At 55.7% G+C, this 17,337-nt stretch overlaps 1 protein-coding gene across 3 annotated transcripts in view; it reads right to left on the reverse strand.

Annotated features, from left to right (window-relative positions):
* Positions 1-8,443: 8,443 nt before the first annotated feature.
* Gpr107 (G protein-coupled receptor 107) overlaps positions 8,444-17,337 on the reverse strand; it is a 67,690-nt gene continuing 58,796 nt past the window's right edge. Inside the window, exons 18-19 of one of the 3 annotated variants that reach the window (XR_007104919.1) lie at positions 16,764-16,919; positions 8,444-11,908 (exon numbers count right to left, since the gene is read on the reverse strand). Coding sequence is in view for 1 of the 3 variants with exons in the window: in XM_047524343.1 (XP_047380299.1) it covers positions 16,823-16,919 (97 nt within the window). In the remaining 2 variants the exon portion in view is untranslated. Of the gene's footprint in view, positions 11,909-13,413; positions 16,920-17,337 lie in introns of those variants that run through there. The other 2 variants (XR_007104918.1, XM_047524343.1) reach the window with 2 other exon arrangements.

Genomic DNA, 17,337 nt, shown 5'->3' on the forward strand with positions numbered 1-17,337 from the left:
CCTCCGGGCCCGGGCCTGCCTTGGCTTCGCTCTCTCCTCACTTCCACTCTACCTCACTATGAGAAAGCTCTCCCGCATGGCTTTTGGTGTATGACTAAATTTTCTTCTTGGGGACACCAGAACGGAGGTTTGGAGTTTCGGTTCCCGCCTCCCCTGTCAGAATGCGGGGCTGCAGCTACAGTTCCCCTTGAACCCAGCCCCCAGTCTCCCCCTCACCTGCGGCCAGGAGAGGTCCCTTCTCTTATTTTACAAGGCCACCGGGGAGTGGCCCACAGAGCTTGCAAACAGACGTGCGGTGGGGTGGAATGCACAGCGCCTCTGAAGATCCACTTGCAAGAAAAAGAATGAAAAACATGCGTGACTGCCGCAGCTCCATGACACCCCGCTGATGAGGCTTGGGAGACGTGGCTAAATAAGAGCCATGGTTCAAATGGGTTCCTCCTGCTGCTTTTTCGTTTTTGCTAACACGCCGACTAGAAAATTTCCTATGACCTCCGCGGCCCTCGTTGCATTTGTGACCAACAAGCTGCGCTGACCAGCCCTTCAACCTCCATGCACACCGCGTCTCCTCCGCAGGGCCGTCCAGGACCCCCAAACTTGCCCATGCAGCACCTTTCCCTCAGTTTCACAGCCTCTCATGTGACTATGGAATAGGAGGCTCGTTAGCAGCTGGGATAGGGGTGGCTGAGCTTCGGCCCAGTGGAGGGGGCTGGGAGGAAGGGGGCTCCCACTGAACCCCCAGTGTAGAGCATGATGCTCTGAGGGCCAGGGTTAGTCCTAGTCTGTCTGTCCCTCAGGCACTGTGAGGCTTTTGACAAACACTTCCCAGATCATATGGGAATAATAATAACATAATCTTATGAGGGAAGAGTTTATGAAAATCAACCCTTTATCCTGTGTTTATTGCAGCACTGTTCACAGTACCCAAGATACGGGATTAACCCAGGTGTCCATCAGTCCACTGATGAAGGGCCAAAGAAAATGTGGTACATCCACACTGTGGAATAGTATTCAGCCATGAAAAGAATGAAATTCTTGCTGGGTACAGGATTCACTCCTGTAATCTCATCTACTTGGGAAGCTGAGGCAGGAGGATTGAAAGTTCCAGCCAGCCTCAGCAACTTATCAAGACCCTGTCTCAAAATAAAATAAAAAAGGCTGTGATGTGGCTCAGTGGTAGAGCACTAGCCTACCATGCACGAGGTCCATCTCCAGTACCACCAAAAAAAAAAAAAAAAAGAGCTGGGAAGAATTACATCTGCAGCCCAGCAGGTGTCTACAGTTTACAACAATTGTTATATAACTTACAAAGAACTAGAAGCAAGACAGTCCTAGGCTCTCCTGCAAAGACATGGTAAGTGTAAGGAGATAGAGATGCTAACGGCCCATATTTGATCACTGCACATTTTAGGCGTGGATAAAATTGACACACTGCACCTCATAAGTATGGACACTCAGTCTGTGTCAGCGGAGTCTTCAATGCTCTGCACCATGCTTTAGGGCGGTTTGGGGGGCTCAGGCAGAGCTCTAGACCAAGGGTGTGTGAGGTCCTGGGTTCCGTCCCCAGCGCTACCGGGGAACAGTATCTTCAACCCCTTAAGCGTTCTCTTAGCAAATAAGAAAAAGATGAGCCCCTCCATGGGAATTTGGGGCAAGGATCTCACGGACAATGCAAAGGGGGCGTGGCAGCCGCCAGGCCGGGATGAGAGCTGCCCCCCACAGGCCGTCCAACTGGCAATCAGAGAAAGACACGTTCATAGCAGATGCTGGCAAAGGAGCCAGAGACGGAGCCGTGGACACCGCCAAGCAGGCCCAGTGGGCACGGCTTCCCAACGGCTTGGCAGCCCCGTCCACACCCTGACTCAGTGATTCTACTTCTAGGAATCCATCCTGAGGCGACAGTGGAGAGGGACCCGAATGTTTAGGGTCAAAGGCAGCCTCGGGACAGCAGGGAAGCCACCATACAACCAGCGTCAGGGCCTGGGCCACCCACCCAGCAGCCCTGGGCTCAGCCAGAGAGCGCTGGGACCAGGACACGGCCGCTCATGGTCACCAGGCAGGAGGACTCGGCTTGTCCCCCAGCCCAGGAACACTGCAGCTTCCTTCACCCACCAGGGGGTAGCAGGCTGCACAGCCACCTGGGGAAAGCACTTCCCATTCGAGGGCAAACGGCCCTGGGCAAGGCTGGATTTGGAGAGGCCCAGGAGATGGCCGGCCCTCACGTCCTGCTGATCACACCCTTGCTGTGCCCTCTGGCCAAACCTGGTGTTTTAGGGGCCTAGGCAAGTTGCCAGTGGCTTCCTCCCTGTGGACAGAAGCAAGGTAGAACAGGGTGAGCACAGGCCCTGGGGCCAGACTCCACTTCCTGTCTGTGTGACCTTGGGTAAGTGACCTCAACACCACGAGCCTCAGTTTCCTCATCTGGGAAGCGGGGATAACAAGCATGCTGCCTCTCACTGGGGGGGCGTCATGAGAGGGAAGTGATCCAATGGGCTGCGTGATCCCAGGAACTCAGGAGGCCCAGGCAGGAGTCTGGTAAGCTGGAGGCTAGCCTTAGCAACTCAGGGAGGCCCTGTCTCCAGAAAAAATGAAAAGGGCTGGGGGTGTAGCTCAGTGTTAGAGCACCCGGTGTCCATCCCCATGGCCACACGCACACAAGCAATGTCTTTAGAATACCTAGCACCCTTCAGTGAAGACTGGCCACTATCATCACCGACAAATAACAGTGTATTTGTTCTCACATTACTAGTGCATGTGCTCCTGCTGGGAACTGGGCCCAGGACCACAAATGCCAAGCACGTGCTTCACCACTGAGCCGCGTCCCCTGCTCTTTTTAGTTTCTATTTTGAGATAGGCCCTCACTAAGTTGCCCAGGCTGGCCTGGAACTTGTGATCCTCCTGCCTCAGCCTCCTGAGTAGCTGAGATTATAGGCACATGGTACCCCTGGCAATAATTATTCTTTTATTTAATTTTTAAATTTGTTCTAATTAGTTGTACATGACAGAATGATTTTGACACATTGACACAGATGGAGCACAACCTCTCATTAATATTCCTTTTTTTTTTGGTACTGGGGGTTGAACCCAGGGGTGCTCAACCACTGAGCCACATCACATCACCGGCCCTTTTTTAATATTTTTATTAGAGACAGGGTCTCACTGAGTTGCTAAGTGCCTCGCTAAATTGCTGAGGCTGGCTTTGAGCTCGTGATCCTCCTGCCTCAGCCTCCCAGACCACTGGGATTACAGGCGTGCGCCACCAGGCCCGGCAAAAGTTCTTTTTTTAAAATTTTTTAACATTTTTTAAATTGTAAATGGACACAATACCTTTTTTACAAATTTTATTGGCTGGGGAGATAGCTCAGCTGGTAGAGTGCTTGCCTTGCAAGCACAAGGCCCTGAGTTCGATCCCCAGTACCGCAAAATTAAAAAAAAAAAAATTATTTATTTATATGTGGTGCCAACAATTGAACCCAGTGCTTCACACATGCTAGGTGAGCACTCTACCATTGAGCCACAACCTCTGCCCTAATTATTCTTGATAAAGGAGAAAAGAAATCATCTAGGTGAACTTCATGTGGGAAGGCCCCTACCCCAAGGATCTGAGTGTAAGTCTTGGGGCCTCTCTGACCCTCAGTTTCCTTATCTGTAAGTGGGCATGGCAGTGCCCTGAGACACCTACTACTTACAGGGGTTTCGTGGGCCTCAACAGAGGCTTCTTCTGCCACAGGCAGTGTGACCCTCTCAGGGGGCAGCTGAGCCGAGTGGATTTATGGAAGAACAGCAGCTGTTTGAGAAACAGGTGCCCAGCCCATCTGGCCTCCCTCCTCTGCTCTCTTAGGCTCCCTGCATGTGAGAAGGGACCTGTCACTCTTTCCTGGAACACAGGACTCTCAGGCCTTGGGACAGCCATCAATAGGTGGGGGAGCCTAGCCCTCACAGGCACTTGCTGGCTGCGGGTCTGGGAAGAGGTGCCACCTCTGAAGTTTACTGCCCCAGTAGGCACCCAGGCTCCAGCGACAGCCTCCGACGAAGCTGTTCGGAAAACAGGCAGCTGGACGTGAGTCTCCTGGCGTCCCAGCCAGGGCATCAGGGAGCTGAGCTGAAGCCTGCCCAAGGCAGGGAGGAAACGGCACGGCTGCTCTCAGCGAGCCCGTCCTTCCCAGCCTCGCTGCAGCCCTGGGCCAGGGAGGCCGGGAGGGGCTCTACAAGAAGGGCAGGAGAGCCTGTGGGATGCTGCCAGTGAGGCCAGCTGCTGGGTTCCCTTCTCCAGGCACGTGGGCTCCTGGGTCACAGCAACAGGGACCAAAGGCAGCTGGTGGCAGAACTGCTAACAGACTGTGAAGAACCCAGCAGCTGGACCACAGACGGAGGAGGCAGGGCCCGGGAGTCCCCCGGAACCAGGGGCAGCGTCCGCAGGCTGCCCTGGTGAGCACAGCCCCTCTGCAACCCTTCGTGCCAAATTTATTCCTGGTTGGGCAGGTTGGGTGGGCAGCAGGCTAGCGGGTGCCACCATGGGCAGGGAACAGGGATTGTCCCTTGAAGTGAGTTGGGTGCTTCTCTGAAGGATGGGGAATGAACGTGGGTCGGGTGGGCATGGGGCAGCAGAGGGCAAACGCCAGGACTGTTCCCACTGGTTTCTTATGTGCCCCGGCTCCCTCGCCCTCCAGACTGGCTAGGGAGTCACAAGGCCCAAACCTGGAGAAAGGGCCTGACCGGCCCACGTGTGCCAGGTGTTTGCCCCAGCAAAGGCCAGCCGGGTGGGGCCCCATGGCTGACTTCAGGTTGGTGCTCAGGGAAGCGGGGCTGGGGGTAAATGCCACCTCACAGGACCTGGGGCAGGGGTGTGTTTGCGTCTGGTCCCTGTTGGCTGCTCAGTGCCCAACCTAGAGCAGAAGCTGGGTGGACACGGTCCAATGCTGGATGCTGACTACCCTGCCCCCACCCTAGTAAGTCCATCAGTCTCCTCGGGGCAGCCACACATGAAATCCAATGCAGGCCACTGTCCAAGCCCACCCACTTCCGGTGCAGACTTGGCTATGGCTCCTCTGGGCCTCGGTTTCCCCGTCTGTACAGGGCTTCCAGCGTTCCTTCCAGCCAGACACTGCGTGCACGCACGGGTGCAGAGGCGTCAGAGGGGGGACGCTGCCTTCTCAGAAGCCCCTCAGCTGCTCTTACATCCAGACTTGGACTCGTGTCCCCCTGGTAAACGGTAAGCCCAGCAGCGATAATGCAGCCCCCACCCCTGCCGACTTGCTGTGCCCGGGCTGTGGGTCAAGTGCTTCCTGTGTGTCAGCTTCCTGAACCTAAGGACCCTGTGCATTAGGCAGAAAGGCCCAGAGGCCAAGCACTTGAACCCAGGTCACACAGCTGGTGACTGTCCATAGGGGATTCAAGCCAGGCTTCTGTCCCCCTATCCCCACCACAGTGTGTGCATGCCTGACACTTGCTGGGCTCACATGGAGTTGTAAACATTCCCAGCATCCGGGGACAGAGGAGGGTTGTGCTGAGGACCACGTTCATGTCGCTCAGCCAAAAGTGGGCAGAGCCCCGCCCTGGGCCACCAAGTGCGGGCGGTGCATGCAGCCGGTGCTGGGCACGCCCGGCCCTCCGGCGGGGCCTGGGGCCTCCCCGGCCACGGTTCTGAGGTTCGCTGCTGGGCCTACACCTGCCTCCAGGGTCCAGTGGCCAGTGCATCGTGGCCAGCACAGCTCATCTTCAAGGACCTCCTTCCAGGGGAGTTCCAGCCCTCAGCAGCTGCCATTGTCCCCTGGGGTTACGGGTTCCCACCTGTGCCGACAGGGGAGTCCACACTGACCATGGTGCCCTGGCCAGGAACAGGCAGAATGTTTTAAGCTAGGACAGAGGACAGGGTCCCCAGCCGGTGGGCGGCCCTGGCTGGGTGCCGGGAGTTCTGGAACCCTCTCCAGGCTCTGGCCTGCAGGGCGCCCACAGCAGCCCCACCACCCTGCTGCGCCCAGTGAGCAGCCTCTGTGGTGCACCCCAGAAGCACCTTCCCGGGCCCCCCACGGCCTAGACACGAGTGGAGCGCTCCCCAGCCCAGCCGGCTCCTGCCCAGCAGCACCCCGTGGTCACCAGTCTTGCCCACAACTGGCTGCCAGGTCGGGTGGGAACCAGGTGAGGGGCAGCCCTGGGTTGCACAGGTCGGTCTCTCCCAGCTGCCGTCCACCCAGCGGCTCTGGCTCTTTGTGGTCCTCACCCTGTTGTGCTTGACGGAAACTCACTGCCATGGACTGAATGTCTGTGACCCCGATTCCATGCTGACACCCTAACTCAGAAGAAAGGGGAGAAGGGACAGGCACGGTGGGATCCATGTCCCATGGAGGGCCAGCAAGCCCTGCCGTGTGGCCTTCCAGTGAGAGGTGGCTGGGAGCAAGAGGCCCTGCGCCCACCAGACACAGACTGGTGGTGCCTCAATCCTGCGTCCCTTCCCTCGGTCCTGTGGGAGGCCACTTCTGTGTCCAAGCCACCCCGTCCTGGTGTTTTGTTACAGCGGCCCCTGGAAGGACCAGGACACCTGCAGACACCGTGCTGACCCGGCCTGGCCACTGGCGCCTTTCAGAGGGCAGGAAAAGAAACTGACCAACTGGAGCGCCGGGCATGTGAGGTCCTCGCTCCACATACAGGCGGTGGCCCGAGGGGGACTAACAGCCAACCTGCCCCGACAGCCCTCGGAGGGCTGAGGACAGTCCTGTTAATGATTGTGCCTGGAAGGCCCCGGGGCAGGCGGCTCTGGCCGTGGGTGCTGAGAGCATTCCACAGGCCCAGAGAGACTCATTACCAGGAGAAAATATGACTAAAGACCAACGCGGCACCGGCGATGGGCCGTATGAGGCCGGGACAGTGACGAAGGCAGGAGACGGGCAGACTCGACACGGCGGGCAGAGCCGACTGGCAGCTCTGCGAGGGCGAGCGAGCTTTTTCTCAAACGCGACACAATCCACTCCATCCCGGACTCGGCCCTGAAGATCTGCTGCTTCCAGTCAGAGCCCCGAGTGGTGGGTGGAAAGGACACGGCCAGGGGGCAGCACAGCTGGGCCCAGGAATCAGGATGGCCACGGGCAAGGCAGCTGCCCCTCCGGCCTCCCCTGGGGAACAGGGTGGCAGGAAGAGCTTGCTAGGGGCAGGGCCAGTGGGCCCTCTGCAGGACCGGCTGCTGAGTCCAGCTGACTGCCCAGCAGGTACACTTCACATTGGTTGGGCCCTGGCCGTGCCAGCCGCCCCTTCCTTGGCTGCCTGCTCACTCCTCTGTCAGAAGCGGTCGTAGTTCACCATGACCTGGGCTCCAGCTCCCTGGTGCTGCCTGCCTTCCTACAGCTGTAGCAGTCACGGAAGGTGCACTTGAAGGAAAAGCAACGGTACTTGACAGGAACAGAAAACCTGGCCCAAACCGGCTCATGCAGTAGGGAACTTGAGTCCAGCAGCACCTGCCTCGGGCGAGGCTTGATTCAGGGCTCCCAGGCCCAGGGAACACAGCGTCCTGTCCCTTCCTGACCGCCTCCTCAGTGTCGAGGCCGTTCTTAGGAAGGCCCTGTGACACTGGGATTCACAACTTGCTCAGTGACTCACCTCCTCCCCGTCCTCCACCCTGCCAACCAAGACCCAGGGCTTGGGTTTCACTGGCTCAGAAATGCCTGGAGGGGGTCACTCATCTGTTCTTCCACCCATCAGCTGGGAGGGTGGGGAGACCAGGGGTGTGCAATCAGCTTAAACCATTTGAGGTCAAATCCCAGAGCAAGGAGGGGGTCAGTCCCACCCAAAGAACAAGCCGAAGCAGCCCTAGGTCCAGTCTGGAATAGAGAGGGACTGAGGTCAGAGCAGCAGCCAAGGACTGTCCCCCAGCACTCCCCAGGGCCTTGGCACATGCTGTTCCCTGCCAGAACACCTCCCCCACCTACCTCCTCAAGTCACTTCACCCCCTACCATGCAATAGAAGGGGCCTCCTCCATGGGACCCTCCGTGAGCTCCCCTGCCAGGGATGGGTGTGGCTGCGTTCCCACGGACACCTGAGCTCCAGCCACTGTGTGTCTTATTTGGACAGTTTGAGCAAGATACAATTCATGTACCCCTTTAAAATTCACACTTCAAGCTGGGTGCAGTGGTGCACGCCCACAATGCCAGCAGCTCAGGAGGCTGAGGCAGGAGGATCACAAGTTCAAGGCCAGCCTCAGCAACTTAGCAAGGCCCTAAGCAACTTGGAGAGACTCGGTCTGAAAATAAAAAAAAAAGAAGAAGAAAGGAGGGTTGGGGATGTGGCTCAGTGGTTAAGCACCCCCTAAGTTCAATCCCTGGTATGAAAACAAATAAAAAACTTAAAAACAAAAACGAGTAGTCTTCCTGCTTCCAAATACATAAATACATGGCAAAGTTTTGTCTTTGATCAGTAATATAGTCAAGCAAGAGTTTGTTTCCAAGCGAAAGCTGTGTTAAGCACTTTTGTTTATTCAAATAAAATCTCTTTGTATTACCTGTCATTCATACTATCCATCCACATCACACTATCTCCTGTGTCAGGTGGTCCAACAGAAATATACACATTTTGTTCCAAGAAAATAAAAACCCACAAATCACAAAGAGGTATCTGGAAGGCTATCACTAAAAACAAATAAAAACCAATTCCAAGAAAACAGCAAGTGTTGGCAAAGCAAAGCTGGGAGTCTGTGCCTGGTTCGTGGGAACGTAAGCGGGGACGCAGAAAATGTGATGGCAATTCCTCGAAAAAAACTAAAAGTGAAATTGCCCTGAGCCAGCAGCCCCACCTCTGGTGTGTGCTCAGGAAGCGACAGCAGGGCTCTGAGCAGCATCAGAATGACCACTGACGAATGAATAAGGAGACAGCAGGTGGTCCCTATTACAGAAGCGTATGAGCCAACCTTCACAAGGAAGGAGATTCTGACTCGTTACAACCTGGAGCTCAGTGTGCCGGGTGAAATGCCTGTTCAGATCTTTTGCTCATTTTTAATTTGGGTTTCTTTTTATTACTTAATCCTAAGAGTTTTCATATGTTCTGGAAATGAAACCCTTACCACATAAACTACTTGCAAATATTTGAGCTGCCTTTTCCCATTTTCTTTTAATTATTAGAAACTGGGGTCTATGTTGTCCAAGTTGGTCTCAAACTCCCAGCTCAGCCTGTCTCTGAAGTGGCTAGGACAATAGGCACAGCCCACTGTACCTGGCCCTCTGCACTTTCCTGATGATGTCCTTTGAAGCACATTTTACTTTCTATCAAGTCCAGTTTTGTGTGTGTGTGTGTGTGTGTGTGTGTGGCTTGTCCTTTGGACCCTTGTCTGACAGAGGATGTGAAGACTTACCCGTTTTTTTTCAAGAGGTCATCTTAGCACTTGAGTTGACCTGTGTCTAAAGTCATGGCAGTGTGTGTCCTCCTGGGGCTGACCCACTGCGCCCCACCGCTGAGTCCGGCCCTTATTTTTTGAGGCAGCGTCTCTCTAAGTTGCTGAGGCTGGCCTCCTGCCTTTGCCTCCAGAGCAGCTGGGAAGACAGGTGTGTGCCACAGCGCTCGCTCGGCTCTTTCTTAATTCCTTATCTTTGTGGCAAGTTTTAAAACTGAGGAGTCGGTCACCTCGATTCCTTGACTTACAGAAAAATTTTAGGATCAGCTTGGAATCTGTGCAAAGTCGTTGGGAGTTTGACAGAGATTACACTGACTTTGAAGGTCAAGTCGAGGAATACCTTAACCATATTATCTTTGGATCCACAAATGTGGAATGTCTTTTCATTTATGTAGGCCTTCTTTTATATTTTATTTACTTTTTTAAATATTTATTTTAGTTTTGGATGGACACAATGCCTTTATTTTTTTTTTTATGTGGTGCTGAGGATCAAACCCGGTGCTTCACACGTGCTAGGCAAGCGCTCTGCAGCCCAGTCCTAGGCCTTTTTTCCGGTGTGCTAACGGTTGTCAGGGTTTAAGTTTTGCACTTCTGTTGAATGCCGCCCCTCCTCCTCCCATGTGCTACCACTGAGCCACATCCGGCCTTTTCTATTTATCTCTTTTAGTAGATGATGGACACAATACTTTTTTATGTGGTGCTGAGGATCGAACCCAGCACCTCGGATGTGCCAGGCAAGCGCTCTGTCACTGAGTCACAACTGCAGGCCAGCCCCTTCTAGTTTTACCTTTGGAGGGTCCATTGCCAAGTGTACAGAAATGCACTTGATATTTGCATAGTGCTCATATCCTCCTGGCTCATTTTTAGATCTCTGGGCCTAATGTGGTGGGCAGGCACTTTTGAAAAGTCACCCTGGCTAACACATGGAAAACAGGCTAGAAGGAGGACAAGACTGGGGTCAGCCACCAGCTGGCCGGGGTAAGGGAGGACGCCCCGGCAGCAGCAGTGGGGAGAGAGAAGTGGGCAACTGGAACACAGGGCTGGGTGGGTGTGGGAAGGGAGGCACCAAGGACGGGCCTGGTTGGGTTCAGATCACACCTACCAGGATGAGAGGGGTGGCAATTCACTTTGGACGTGTGGCACTGATGTGCCTTTAAAGCAGCCGAGTATCAAGCCCTGGGGAACTCAGAACAGTGCGAGGCTGAAAGAAGACCCACAGAGTTGGAGAGCAGGACAGCGGAGCCTCCGAGGATGAAGGTCCCAGGAACCCAACACTGCCGTGAAGGACACAGGACACCGGTGGTGGAGTCTGGAGTTTGCCTCCTCTCCTCCCATTAATAGTCACTGGCTGGTGGCGTCTGCACTGTCAATGGCCATGTGATGGACAGCTCAGCAAACCCAAGGGGACAGAGGGGATGTTCAGAGGGGCCAACCACCTCAGGAAGGGTCTTGCTGGAGGAGGTCCAGCCTGAGGGACAGGCACGTCAGGGTGCTCATTAGATGAGTGCTCGGGTGGGCGGCTCTGCCCAGGACATGAGCAAGAGGGAAGCTCCGGGGCTGTGCAGGCCGTCTTCAGTGCCCAGCCCAGGGAGGCGCTGGGCTCCGTGGCTCTGAGCTGGCCTTCAGGCTGCCTGGACAGTAGAATGTCCAGCTGGGAACTCCAGGTGGTTGGGGGGACAGCAAGGGCCCTTGTTTAGCTGGCTCAGGGAAGCAGGACAGCCAGGCCGTGCCACCTCTCCCCAGCCACCTGCAACCCCCCAGGCAGGCAGAGCTGCTGCTCGGGTCAGCAGGCGCTCTGGGCAAGGTGAGCTCTTCCAGGTGCGCATCAGTCCCTGTGCCAGCTGGACCGACCCTGGATTTGAGGGCCTGGTGAGCACTGTTCTCCAGGTGTGGCACTTGTCAGCATCGCCAGAAGCAGGTCAGCAATGCAGACTCCACCCAGAACCCAGGGATCCACGTGCTGCTGAAGTTGGACCACACGCCCAGCCCCCTCCTCAGGCTTTTGTCCAGAACCGCCGTGGAGCCAGTGGCAGGAGCTGTGGTTGAGTGCCCCTCTGGGTAGTGTGCTGGCCACCTGACGTGCACCCTAATCCTCCTTTCCATTCCGAAATTCTAAGGTGGGGTGAACCAGGACTGTCCTACCTCTATCACCAACACAGCAGCAGCCAACAGCCCTGTCCCAGCCCCACGGCCGGGCCCTCCACTTGATTCTCCACTTGAGGCCCAGGGTCTCAGCCTGGATCTGACACGGTTGCTGGGGTGGGGGGGACGGGAGGCAGCAGAACCTTCTTTGGGCTCTGGATTTCGTAGTTTTCTAGGCAGAGCTTCGAATGTACGAATCACAAAATCAACATGCTTCGGGAAAGAAGCCAGACACACCACGGTGGCACTGGGACTCCATTCCCGTGGAAGCTCTGGGACAGGCAGGTCAGAGCAGGCATGGCCTCTGGCTGGGAGGGCACCTGAGCACTCAGGGGTGACGGGAACGCTCCGCAGAGGCTAGGCGACCGCGCGCGCATCGTCAACTCATCAAACTGTATTAAAAAAAAAAAATGAGTTTAACTGAAATGAAAACAATACCTCAACTTGAAAAGTCTACTCCTGGTGAAATAAGGACTGAGATGACTTTTGCAAATGCTTTGAGTCTAAAACCCTGGGCTTCCCGATTCTGACGGGATAACTGGCAGAGGCACTAGGTGACTGGTGCCAGGAGGAGGCACGGTTGAGCCCATGTTGCCCCTCAGGTGGCAGCAGGGCCCCCGTCCCAGCTGCAGCGAGGGCAGGACCCAGGCGAGTATGGCCTGAGTCCTCAGGGGCTGCGCAGAGTGGCCTCCTGCCCAGGCGCTCCTGGGAGGCGTCGAGTTGTCAGTGGAGCGGGCGGGAGGCAGTTATCGAGCTGAAGGAACAAAATCACAAGGGAAAGTGAGAGGGAGGTGGAGAGAGCGAACCCCGGCGCCGGCGACTCGCTGGGCACACACACCCAAGTCCGTCAGAGGATCTTTATTGTACACGTTTGCATCACACCAAGAGATGTCCTCCATGATTGCCTGACCTCGCCCCACCACGTATGTGCGGACACTCCGAGATCACTGGAGTTAGAAATGCTGGAAAGCCCTGCGTCCGACGAGCCAGAGCACACGGTGTTCACAGACCTGAGCCCTTCCCCAGCGAAACTGGTTCTGAATTAAACCGTCTGACTTCCTTTGAGGTCAATGGACCAGGTAAATGCAATGCATGATGTGCAGAAGCCACTTAGGGGCCAAGACCCCCTGTGTGGACAGGGCTTCCGATCCCACGGGAGCAGCAGCACCTGGATGCTTAGCAGGCCCGTCCCCGAAGCCCCCATGCAGCCTCAATCACGGCCTCCAGGAGCCTCCCCGTCTCTCTCCCTCCTTTCCTGGCTTCATCCAGACCCCTCCTGTCAGCATCCTACCTGGTCACCCATGCACGCAATCACGTCCTTGCTCCCTGGCTTGTCCCCTCCCAAGGTACTCTTCACACAGGAGGCGTGCCTGTCCCTCACCAGGCAGCAAGCCATCTAAAAGCATGATCTACTTTTCAAGCATAAACCAGGCGAAGGGCACAGATGCATCACCAGGCTACAGAAGTGGCCCCAGGGAATGGAGACAGTTCAGCTTGCCAACCAATAACCACATTCCAGGTGGAGACAAGTGTTAGCGTCAACTCGGTGGATGTCTTCAGGACTCCCTGCCAGAACACCCCAGGGAATAGCAGAGCAAGAAGAAAATCTTTTAGAACATTCAGTATGTTCTAAACAAATGTCTTTTTGATAAACTGAGAGGTATAAGTCAAAGTCCTGAATTCTAAGAGGACAACAGCAGCCACGCAGCAGGCGCAGCAACAACCTGCTGCACGGCGCGGCGGGGCCAGCGCGAGAGGCGTGGGAGCAGGGCTGGAGGGCGGCTGTTCTCCTGGGCAGATGGACTGGGCCTGAGACCTCACCAGATCTTCAATGCTCTAAAAGCCTTCCTTGAATAAAGTGTCAGGGTGGGGGAGATGGCCAGATAGCCAAACTAAGTTTTTTTTTTTTTGAACCCAGGAGGTCTTTATTACTGAGACATATTTCCAATCCTTTTAATTTTTTATTTTGAGACAGGGCCTCACTAAGTTGCTAAGGCTGCCTAGAACTTGCAATCCTCCTGCCTCAGCCTCCTGAGCTGCTGCTGGGATCACAGGCGTGGCCCTGTGCCCGGCTAACAGTCATCTTCTACGCTCTCCATCTGCCGGGACTGGCTCTTGCAGTGGACTCTTGCAGGTAAACATGTTCAGTGTGCTCCAAAGCGCTAACATCCAGCATGACCTTCTGGATGAAATCTTCCTCAGCTTAGAAAGCACACCCTTCACAGAACTGCTGGGAGAAAACGCTGCAATGCACCAAAGCCTTCCGCAGTCTTCCCAGCGAGCCAGAGCCCGAGCGGAATCAATAGGCAGCAGAGGCAGCGGGGGAGGTGGCTGTGCAGCCAGGGAGCGGGGATCCTGATGAGTCATCTGCAGGAGCCAGCGGGGATCTCACCACAGCAGTCTCAGGAGCGGCTCGGGAGGCTGCGCTGCTCTGGCTGGCTGGACATGCGGAGGGAAAAAGGAATCTAGGGGTTTTTACTCTAAAGTGGGTTCGTAGAGACAAAAGGAAAAAGAAAACCCAGCACCTCAGGCCCTGGGTCTGATGAAAGCATCTTTCAGACTGCAGCAAACTGCTCAGTACCGGAGAAGCAGCCACCAGTGTGCCAGTCACACTGAGTATCACCAAGTGCACTGCCACTAAAGTCTTAAAGCACCCAGGGATCAAGAAATAGGATGATCAGATCCTTGGCCACTGTTAAGAGCCAGGATTAAGAGATCAATGATTGTTCTTGTTGTCCAAGAAATACATTTCTAGCAAAATACACACTTTATTAAATTTCATAGGCGGCGGCACTTCCAGTCCACAGGAGATTCCCAAAGGAGTTGCGGACATTTTGTGCAGGCAGAAGCAGGGGGGGAGCCCGAGCAGAGCTATGGATCCTATGGCTCTGCGCTGTGCACCCCATCTCCTCTGCCCAGGCCCTGAACACCGCAAGGGCTTCCCCGTTCAAACAGTGGCTTATGATGGGCCCCGTGGACCATGAAAGTCAGGTTGCAGCAGGCGGCTGGTCAGCTGGGGCAACTACCCAGCTTTGGATCCTGATCAGTCCTCTTTGTTCAAGGGCAGAGATGGACCTGGGTCCGCTATTAAGTGATGGAGAAAGAGACAATGAATCATTGAACAAGATGGAGCGTCTGAGTGACGTTTCTAGCCTGGACCACGCCTGCTTCCCAGTCCTGGGCTGGGTTCTGGTTCTTCTGAATCACCGGCCTGACCTCAAGCCTTTGGTGGCAGTCCAGGATGGGCAGGAAAGCCCCCGTGAGGAGGGCCGTGGCTACCTGTACCTGTGGCCCACCTGGTCTCATCTGACAGGTCTGCTCCAGAAGCGTCAGCCTCCAGTCCGACCTGAGGTCGACTCTGCTGCTGGCCCCCCTCCTGGTCCACACGCCACTCCCTCTGCCACCTCCACTTGCTTCCTCGCCTGGAAAAGCCAGCAAGCCAGGGGACAGCTCCACTAGGTCCTCCTAACGGGGGCGTCACCACCCCTTCTGTTCCTGGGAAGGCCTCAGAGCCTCGTCAACATCTGCTGCTGGGGGAAGGGCAGACAAGTCCCCTGAGGGACGTGCAGAGGGGACACATGTCTGCAGCACTGGTATCATGTCTATGCATAGGAAAACCAAGTGTTAAAAATATTCCCATCCTCCCTCCAACTCCCCTCCCCTGTCCCATGGCCCCAAGTTAACTTGGGGAAAAAAAAGAAAGGAAAAAGAAAAAGGAAAGATCCCCAGGTAAACCTCAGGGCCTGTTTGTCCTTCTTTGAGGACAGGAAGATACTCGAACGCATCCCTAAACACCTGCCCCAGTGAGCAGCGTGGCCGGGCTGCCCACGCAGTGCGGACGGCTCGTGAAAGTGCACGGGAAGGCCGCCTGCTGCCCTGCAGGACTCAGGGTGGCCAGGAGAGAGAAGACCACTGTTTTCCAAGCAGACGCTTTTCAAGCTCCCAAACCTAATACAGTGAGGGCACCCACAGACCCCTGTGGTCCCCAACTGACCCTTCTGGGCCAGGAAGTCCCTGTCCCTCAAAGGCAGCTCTCCCACAAGCCCAGGCTGGGTCTGGCTAGAGCTCCTGGAAGTGACCCTACCCACCAAGCACCACAGAGCTTTCCTGATGGGGCCACGTCTGATCACTGTGCAGGCCTCGGTCACAAGGGACCGTATGAGTGCGTCCCACACTCAAAGGACTTATCTCGTCACACTCCTGCTCACTCCAGTCAGCTACCAGTGCCCCCAGGCCCTGAAGCTCGAGGGGCTCCCTGAGCTGAGGCGGCACCTTGCCATGCCAAGGCCTGAGCACAAAGCCGGGCAGCTGACAGCTGTCTCCACCGGAGGCTCCTGGAGCCTGGGGTGACTGTGAAGCTCACGTGGAAGCCCTGCCACCCACAGCGAGGCCGTGAGGAGGAGGTTGTGCCACACGAGGCACTCGCTGAAACGCCCCTTTTCTGTCCCAGCTGTTCTTAAGGAAAATGTGTCCATTTTCTCCTGAATTCCGATTATACTAAAAAAAAAAAAAAAAAAACCCACCAAAGCCTCAAGAGGGGAAGAGAGGGCCAGGGGTGCCCTGTGCAGAGGGGCGGGTGTCCAGGGAAACCCAGGGCCAACACTTTTGTGCTTAAGAGAGCTTCTCCCCGCCCCAGGAACCTGCTTCCCTCCAGCGGGGTCGTGTCCCAAGGCCGGGACCCCAACAGGGCCAGGCAGCGGCACCCTTCTGGGAAGCACAGCAGCGGCCTCCTGCGCCTTCAGCCCGGGTCACTGTCTGGAGCAAAGATCAGGGGCACCTCTTGGGCTGGGACACTGGGCAGCTGCTGTACCCCAGAGGGATCTGGACTTTGCTTTCTAAAATAATTCTAATTCATTTTCATCTCCCAAAGATATAATGACATCCTCCTGGTCCCTTCTCTGTGTCCTTGGGGGACACTGACCATTTCCCAAAGCAATGCAGAGTGCTGTGACGGCAGCTGACAGCCCCAGGGCCTTCCGGGTGGCAGCGCTCTGGGGTGGCCCCTGCATGTGCCTGAGGGCTGCCAGGTGAGAATGCTTCAATGAAGGACACGCTCCTCTCTTCCTCTCCTCCACTCTGACCTCCCCCCGCTGAGGACAGTCCCAGCTGCCTGTCACCAGCTGCAGATCAGTTTCCCTCAAAGAGTACAAAAGCAGATGTCCATGGCACTCTGCCCAGGCCCCAAGCTCTGCGGTGTCACTGTCAGGAGGCGCCCGCGGTGGACTGTCGGGAACTGTTCTTGCTCACCAAGAGGACTATGGGTAAGCTGCAGTGTTCTCTGACAGCGCCATCCTCCCTGTCGGCGCTCACGCAGTGCCTTCCCAGTCGCCCGGGGGCTCCGCAGAGCCATTGGTCACCTTCTTGACTTTCTTCATGTTTTCCATCACCCCTGACGTCGTCACTCTGAAAGGAGACAAGGGCAGCAATGAGGGCGCGCCTGAGGTGGACAGTGAAGCTCCCCAGCCCCATGGCTGGTCTCAGGACTGGACAGACCTGGGACGGCTCCTGCCCTCCCACCGTGGGCTATGCAGCCCTGGCCAAGTCGCTCGATCTGTCTGAGCTGAAGTATAGCAAATAATTTTCACTTGTCAGAACGATCATGACAAAAAAATAAGACTCTCCAAATCAACAAACATCAGTCATCATCATCACAAACACCACCGACTGCTCCTCACCCTGTCACGGCCTCCATAGCTTTTACGGTGCATATATGACAATTAGGCCATGAAGCCAATATCTGTCACAATTAACATTCAAACAGGAAAGCTGATCAGTTGTGCAGATTCATCACACCCAACCACCACAGATCGTTTCTCAGTCA

This window comes from Sciurus carolinensis, chromosome 14, assembly GCF_902686445.1.
Source record: "Sciurus carolinensis chromosome 14, mSciCar1.2, whole genome shotgun sequence".
Taxonomy (NCBI): domain Eukaryota; kingdom Metazoa; phylum Chordata; class Mammalia; order Rodentia; family Sciuridae; genus Sciurus; species Sciurus carolinensis.